This window comes from Malurus melanocephalus, unplaced genomic scaffold, assembly GCF_030028575.1.
Source record: "Malurus melanocephalus ecotype Western Australia unplaced genomic scaffold, MMel_1.1 scaffold_711, whole genome shotgun sequence".
In the NCBI taxonomy this organism is placed as follows: Eukaryota; Metazoa; Chordata; class Aves; order Passeriformes; family Maluridae; genus Malurus; species Malurus melanocephalus.
In genome coordinates this window covers 76,681-85,258 of record NW_026623943.1, presented here as the reverse complement: position 1 = coordinate 85,258, position 8,578 = coordinate 76,681, and the positions used below count along the sequence as shown (strand labels likewise).

Here is an 8,578-nt window from a genome sequence, read left to right as displayed (position 1 = left end):
GTGGGGGTGGGTGGGGGCAAGCAGAGTTAAAGCAATGAATCATTCCACCCTTAGGACTATCTGTATCAGGGTTTTTTTCTGAAAGCTCTACGTTAGCTACATTTCCTTCTTCAAATTACTTTAATTTCTGTTTCAGCTGGGGGCGAGGAGGGCAGGGATTGAGAAAGAAAAGCAATTCAACATTAACGGATTTGTATGAAACACTAGAATCTRGATATGTCTTGCGTGTTCTTACATCCTCTCAGGTGTCACTCGGGTTGCTGACTTCTAAAATTCTTATGATTTTTATTTTTCTCTGAGGTATGCTGTAACATGGTTTTGACACCGAGTTTCAGGAAAGCAGGACAGTAAAAAAGTAAAAGGACACTTTTACTTTTGAGCTTTCACYTGTCATCCCAATAGCCAGAACAAGATCACCCACCTCCCGCTAGCGTTTTAATAAACTTCTGAGAAAGTTGGGCAGCGACGATGCCCAGAGCGCGGAGCGCGGCTCTGACAGGCGCTGTCCCCGGGCCAGCCCCGCGGGCRGGGACAGCCCAGGAGAGGGGCGGAGGTGGGGACAGGGACAGGCCAGGAACAAGGGCAGGTCAGTGGCAGTCACAGGTGAGGGACAGGCCAAGGGCAGCATCCCTGGTCCGCGACATCTAGACCATGAGACTGGCCAGTCTTTCCCGGGACTCTCGTACAGCCCCCCAGCCGTCTTTCCCTCCAGCTCCAAACCCTGCCGTTTCAAACGGAGGAACCCTCCCGCCCCCAGACCCTCACCCTCCCGCAACAACCCCGGCCTGGCTGCGCCCCCGCCCCGCCACCGCCCCGGGGCACAAGCCCCGCGATGACCCCAGCGGGCCCGGCCGTGCAGGTGGCGCCGGATCTCCCCTACCTGTGCCCGCCTCCGTCACCTGTTGCCCGGCCGCCTCCATCGGCGCAGCCCCCCGGCGCCTCCTCCCGCTCCGGCGGTGCCAGGGGCTTCTCGGGCTCGCGGGCCACCTCCATCCCGCCGGGCGCCGCCTCCTCCTCCTCCTCCAGGGACTCCACGTAGAAGACGGTGCGGGGTGGTGGCGGTCCCGGGCCGTGCCCCGTGGCCGGCCGGCCGCCGGCGGGCAGCAGCGTCCCGTTGGGCGGGCTGGCTGTGGTGGCCGCCGAGGAGGAGGCGGAGGAGGCGGATTTCTTCCAGAAGACGCCGTTGCCTCTCTCCTGGCTCTTCAGCAGGCGGCTCTGGCTCGGTCCCCAGTGCTCGAAGCTGCTGTCGGGCGGCAGGCAGCCTCCCCCCGCCGGGCCGCCCGCCGGCGAGGGGTGGCTGAACAGTTTCCAGCGGAGGCGCAGGATGTGCTTCACGTCGAAGTCTTTCCTGCCGGAGCCGGACATGGTGCCGCGGCGGGCGGGGGACGGACGCGGGCTGAGGCGGGACTCACGGCGGCCAGGCAGGGCCAGGCGGCGGCGGTGGCGGCAGCGGCGGTGGCGGTGGCGGCTCCTTCGGGCAGCGGTGGGCTTGGAGGGCGAGGGGTGGCAGCCGCCGGGAGGAGAGAGATGCGCGCACACAGCAGTGCGGAGAGAGAGAGGATGAGCGATGCACAGAGCCAAGAGGAGGYAGAGACACCCAGCAGGAGAGGGAGAAAGAGAGACGGAGAGATGCCCAGAGCTGACGAGAATTGCACGGTGATCAGTGGAAAGGGGAGGAGAGAGAGGCAGAAATGAAAGACACCTCTCAGGGGAGACGGACACTTGCGAGGGAAGAGCGGTGAGGGAGGCTGCGACGACGCTAATCTGATTAACGGGGGACCGGGCTACAGCCCGGAGAGGAGCGGCGGCGGCGGCAGCAGCCACAGCAGGAGGCAGGTGGCACTTCCTCAGTCGCTTTGAGCTCCGTGACCGAGTGCAGACAGAGAGGAAAAAGTCACCTGGAAGCCTCTCTCCACCTCCCGCCTTGCCATCCCGTTTCTCTGGGGAGTCCCATGCYCGCCGTTATCTGGGATGGCAAAGCCTGAGAGCTGGCACAGAAAGAAATCGGGGCTCTTTTATATGCATTGTACGTAGGAGGGGGAGAAAAAAAAAAATCCCGCCCGTGAGGCTGTCAAGGTCCTCAGTATACAATTTTCTGTCTATCTCGGCGCCTCTCACCAAGCCGCCCCCTCCCTTGCATGTGACGCAGATGTGCTCTGGGGCCGTCAGTGTGAAGAGACAGAGGGAAAGAGATGCTTCAAGCTTCCTCGTGCAAGTAAGTCGGCAGGTCACTAACTGCCCCTCGCAGCCTCCTCCTCTCTCCAGTGCAGATCTCCTCACCTGGGTATTTTGGTTGTGAGGAAGCTGTGTATTACTGGGAGCAAAATGAARTACAACAACAAATGCATCAGCAGCAGTAAACACAAAAATGTGAATCATAGGAGTTCTGACTTATAGACTGCATGCAGACTGGATGAGGTTACAGGTTAACGATATATTCTGCAGGCTCCATTCATTAGCCTGTTGGCTCAGTGTTGCTGTTCCAGTAGAAAATATTGGCTAGAGGGACAGTGTGTCAAACAGAAATAGCACAACACATCTGCTTCTTACCTTTCATACCTGTTCTTAATGCAGTCTGACAGTGCTAAACCCAAGGGAGGTTCCTTTCACAACTTGAGAGATCTGCTTAGGAACATCTGCCCACTTGGGAGGGGTGTCACAGAGTACACTGCATCGGGGACATAATTACAGAATTAAAAGCTTTATGGTGRAACGTAGGAGAGGGATATGGCAACAAAACTACATATCGTCACCTGCTGGCTCACAAGCCTCATGCATGAAAAGTTGGCAGCAACAGGATGATATACAGAATACTTAAAATTACCTGAACCTTACTAATTAATATTTTAGAAGAAGATTGATCTCTAAGAAAATTATGAAATGGGTTGTATTTTCATCCAGTAATCTTTGCCTTGGCCATCTTTACCCAAGCACTCATGAGCTCTCAAAAGTTTGTTATTCTAACGTTTTGTGAAATCAAAAAATAAGGTAGAAAGTATTATTTCCCTCAAGCTGGAATGTTTTAACTCCTCATTCATAAAGTATTATAGCTTGAAAATTCCTCCAGGGAAGCACAAAATCAAACACAAATTAAAAATTTTATTACTGTTATATTTACTTCAGGACTGAAGTATATTACTGTTTTGTTCAGTTTATCAGTGAAGTGCTTCTGGATACAAACTGGTATTAAGGTTTGTGTTTAACACTGATAAATTCCTGGATTTAACAGAACAAGAATTCAGGGCACCAAGTCCTACTTTCAAAGGAAGAAAAATTGTCACTGTGCATTTTTAATATTGATTTATGCCACAACAGCTGGACTGGAAACTCCCTGGTGCCTCAACTTTGCTCTCAGTATTCAGTAATAAAAAAGAGACAAAAACCATTCTAAACCAAACAGAAGAGACAGTTCATTTTTATCCAGGAACTGATCTGAGTGATTATGTGCTGCTTAGGAGACCAGCAGGAAGAAAAGCCTAGAAATCTGCATCTAGAATAGGACAGATGAAACGTCAATAATTTCTGAAAGTCTAGAAATGCATCTCTTATAATGATATATATGAAATAATCTATAGTGAATACTGGCTACTCAGTGTCTGGTTACATGCTTTAAAAGATGGGGATATGTGCATATAAAATAGTTTTAATTAATGAATATATAAATAGGATGCTATCTCTTTAATAYCTCTCCACTGATTAGGCCAATTCAGATACTCTGATTTGAGGAAAATTGCATCGTTTCCCTGCCATATTATAAATCTTGGTCATTTTAAAATCTGTTTTAATATTTAAATTGATCATTTGATGTGAACAATTGATAGGTTAGACATTCTATCTTTACTTAACCTACACAGATAAATATAAATGACAGCACATTCCAATGATGTATATTTCCTAAATATACTTMAAAGGTCACTCAATGAATATATATTACAGTATCACCCAAGAAAGTGATTTAGATTTTTTTTATCACCYGTACAAACTATCGAGAAGTTATGAGGAAAAAAGGTAGAAAATACTTTAGGTTATTTGTTGTTCATATGTTTTTACTTAAGTTGTGTCAGTAATTGAAATAAAGTCTTGGATTTTTTTAATAATTAAAAATCTCAACTCTTCAATATATCATGTGTAGGCATTGAAATACTTCTTACCATTACTTGGTTCTTTCATATTTTAGTACGTAATTTCTTTTTGCTGTAAGAGATGCATTAATTTGGCATGTATGCCTGATTTYTCCTGCGTGAAGATGTATGAACATTTTAGTATCATAAAATGAAGTCTGGAAAACTGCCTTGATTATCTTAGCTCACATCACAATCACTATTGTTTTGTGAATGTGCAGTAAACAAGAGGTAGCCCTAATAAAGTTACATTGAAGAGGCAGTCACTGTCAGCATTTATGGTTAATTAATAAATTGGTTTCCTGAGCATAAAGTAAAAGAATGAAGCAGGGTGATTAAGTTAGTCTTTCACAGTTTCTTATCTTCATGTTTCCCTGTGAATGCTTTTGACATATGTCAGTGAGGCAAAGAACATATTCTGGATTATCACATTACAGGAACATAAAATGTGTTTGAGTTTCAGCTGAAATTTCTGGTACACAGAAAGATTTACTTAACTGTAGTTTGTCTGGAATTGCTTCTCCATCCAGGAGAAGAAAACATGATTCACTACTGGAGTTCTTAGGACCTCACTTACACTAAAATAACTAGCTCACTAGTCAATATGTCTTAGTCTGAGGATTGACACAGATACATTAACAGAACTATGAAATTACACTTGTCTGTTAAGTTGTCAGAGGGAAACATTTWGATGTCTTGCGTCCTTCCATCCATAACTTATATGTTCCATGAAGTATGGCCAAAATAATAATGATCACAGGTATTTTTTCTCTTGATTACACACTGTATATCACATTGTATTTTTGTTTATTAATAAACAGCATTTCTCAAATTCCTCCCCTGATGTAGTTTCCCTGGATTATTCATTGCTACTCAGATCTTGAATAACTTTACAGACTTCGCTCGAAAGTATTCATAGCTCTTTTTTCTTCATCTATTAGTCAGGCTAACAGATGAAAGTGGTTAATCTTTATGTTCCTGTTATGAGTCAGATTCCTGACACTTTCTCTTTGTGTTTTTGCCTTTCTAATGCTCTTCAAATGAAATAAATTCACATAGTCATGTCCCTGAGGAAGTCTCATGCTCATGTTTTGTAGGAAAAATGGCCTAGGGATATATATCCTTTTAATAAATCTTTCAAGTAGTAAAAAGCACTTCCAAAGAGAAGAAGCTTGAAGTAGGTATCCAAACGAATCAGATTTTATTAACCCTATTTTTCCCTCCTTTCCATTGCAAATGTTTGAAGTACTGTTTATTTTTAGGCACATGGTTTACATCGAGCTGTCTGCATATTGTACGCCAGGGACAACTGGTGGATTAGGACTAAAGTTGTGTTGTAGTTGCAGTTATTGATTGATAAAACAAGCAACAGAGGAGCCATCATGTAAAGAAACTGCTTAGGGTTAAGAGTAGTCTTAGTCTATGTGAGTCTCTGCATTACATAAAGTCAAAAGATGTATCAAGTGAGTCTGAGGGTGATGAGCTTATGTGGGTACTGCGGAATGGTAGTTATTAATAAGAGAAGGGATATACCTCTCAGCAAATTAAAATGATAAGGCCTAATTTCGTTACTGAATTTTTTCCTATCATGTATTTTTAATCCAGAAGATGCTAAATTTCAATGAGAACAAGCCCAAGGAAAAAAAAAAAAAAAAAAAAAAAAAAAAAAAAAAAAAAAAAAAAAAAAAAAAAAAAAAAAAAGTGTGCTCTGGATAAGGATGGTACTAGAATGAATAGTTTTACAACAATTCTCACTTGAATATGGGAATTCTCACATGAATGAATGAACAGGCACTTCAGCTATAAAGACACTTATTTTGTGGGTGGTTAATTACACATTCAGAAGCTAGAGGGTGTTGTGTTAAGAGAATGCTGTGAAACAGAGCTACAGAATGCTCAAGCTAAAGCAAGTGCAGAAAGAAATTGATGGGATGKGACATCCATTGAGAGATCAAAATTCAGTGCAGAAAATGTCAGTGTGCTGAGTGATAAGCAAATAAATAATGCTTTACAATTAAGCTTTAAACTTGGTGTGTAAAAAGCCTTTGAACAAGCTTTATGATATGTAGATATATTCTAAGTCTGTTTTGATAAGTAAACTGAGAAACACTGGGAATAGATGGCAGTAGGGGGAAATTAAACTCTTACATTGTTTATAATGTATACACACTGTGTTGTGGCATTCCTTTGAGTCAAGTTGTTGAGCTGATTTTCCTCCCGTAATAGTATGCATAGTCATATTTAAAATGCTATAGATATGCCTACACTTATTTACTATGATTGTTTCCTAATGGCAAGAAARGAGTAACAAAACCAAACAAAAAGTAAACCAGAGCTAATTCACGTGTCAGCCCTAATGTATGGGTTTTTTTTAGCGAGTTTTCAACTGAGATTGAACTTTTGAGAATGGTTTTGGCCTCAATACTTTAAAAGGTTAAACGGTGTCATTTCTCAAAATTAAAAGTGAGCTAGCACAGAACAGGTTAGGTTTCTGAAGGAATGGTGGCATGACCAGCTACATTTATTTCAGGTAAAAAAAAATTGCTTGTCCATAATTGTTGTTGAGTGCCTCTTTAGTAATGACAGATAAAAAAATGACCTATGAATTTCCCCTAGTGGTGGCTTGAACAAATACATTTTATTCTGCATTGCAGGAGCCTAGAAGACCAGTCGCTTATCTTATATAAGCTTGAGGGACAGTCATTTCTTAATCTATTTCATCATGATCACAAGCAGTTGTATAAACACACCCTAAAGCAGTTTTTCAATGGTCAGAGAATTTAATTTAAGAAGTGTAAATGCTACATGATTTGTCATGGATAAAGATTCACAAGTAAACTAAGGCTAGAGAACATGTAATTATGCCACTAATTATTTTCAAAAGGTAGGAAAGGTAAAGAATATTAAGGTTCCTAAATTCCTAAATAATTTCCTGCAGTTTCTCTGGTTGTAACAGTTGACAGTTGCCAATTCTCTAGTGAAATATACAGKTTTTAGCCATAGTTCCCAAGCTGGCTATAAATCACCCTTATCTGAAGAAAGTGTCATGCCCTCTTTCCTAAGTTATGGTCAAGAGAAACAGCTGAGCTCCATCTACTACAGATTTGGCAGAGCACATACCTTTGTTGCTCCTTTGTCATATTCCACATAATATCCTTAGACCTTGGCTTTTGGAGGCCAGGCACCCATACCACTTGCTGATTTGCACAGACACTGTTACTATATACTTTAAGTAGTAGAATATCTTACAAAAATCATGATGTATTAGTTTTGATGTAAAACTAACACTTTTTGTGGTGTTTCTATGAATGACACCAATCTCTGTGGAAATACTGGTGATGCAAAGAAAATAGGATGGTTTTTCTTTGCTAGATTCAATAATAGTTGCTGTCATTTTTCTGTGACTCAGAATCTTCTTAGAACTGGTTTGCTTTCATGTTCTGTTCAAAAAATATGCAGTTTCCTATTGATCTTTTATTCAATGTTTGTTTTTTAAACTGAATTGAAAACTTTCAACTATATGTTGGCAAATCACTGTAATAGAGACACCGATGGTTTGCAAAATAGAATTCCTAGAAATTTACAATTATCCATGTAGTAGTAAATTATATTAGACTTAATGAAATTGAACAGGGCCAGTGTAACTGGCATAACATGGTCAATACTGATAAGGCATCACAGTCTTAAAATGGTTTTGGGTTGTACAAACTCATTCAGAAGTTATCATAAGTCAGGGAGCATTCTCAGTAGGCACTTTGGATACAGCCTGCATTTTGGAGTATAAGAGCATTTAGCCATGTGGAGGTAAATTGTGCCATGCCATTTGGTCTGAGTCCAGAGRCTGAACAGAGCAGAGAACAAGCCCAGAGAGATTTTGTTTACTGTTCTAGATATGACCTTACAATGTTTGTATTTCAACTTGTAGGTTCTTTTGAAGTTAAAAAAATAAAATATTTGGGGGCAATTTTGCCATTGAAAACCTTTTATGAGATATTTTGTAATGACCATCTGTGAACAGGTTGTTTTAGAAGAAACTTCTTTTTTTTTTTACATTCTAAACAACAATGCTTTGCATTATTAAATATCTGAATATCCAGACCAAAAAAAAAAAAAAAAAGTGTAGTTGCAAACTGTGGAAAAGGATACATATTGAACCCGGCTGTGGGAATGGCATCTCTGCCCTGTGGGTACCTGGAACCTGGACTGTACAAAAGTGATACTTCCAGAAGAACAATTCTGGAACCCCATCACTGAAGACTAGGGTGAAGAAAAGCAGTGGGATTCTGTAAAAATCTATGTGTTGGTGATGTTTTTCTACTTAATCTCTCTTTCATTTTATTTTTCTTCTCCCCTTCTACCCTCAATTTTCTCCTCAAAGTTGAATGAATTATATTAGACATATTTTTCCGATATTTAAATATGCTTTTGATGGAAAGTCTGGGTTTGTTTTTTTTTTT

The 8,578-nt window shown here is 41.8% G+C and overlaps 1 protein-coding gene across 1 annotated transcript in view; it reads right to left on the bottom strand.

The window, feature by feature from the left end:
* Positions 1-1,365, bottom strand: part of KLHL1 (kelch like family member 1) — a 174,803-nt gene extending 173,438 nt beyond the window's left edge. Inside the window, exon 1 of the mRNA XM_057384477.1 lies at positions 881-1,365. Within this exon, the coding sequence (XP_057240460.1) occupies positions 881-1,365 (485 nt within the window). The remainder of the gene's footprint in view (positions 1-880) is intronic.
* Between the last annotated feature and the right edge of the window lie 7,213 nt (positions 1,366-8,578).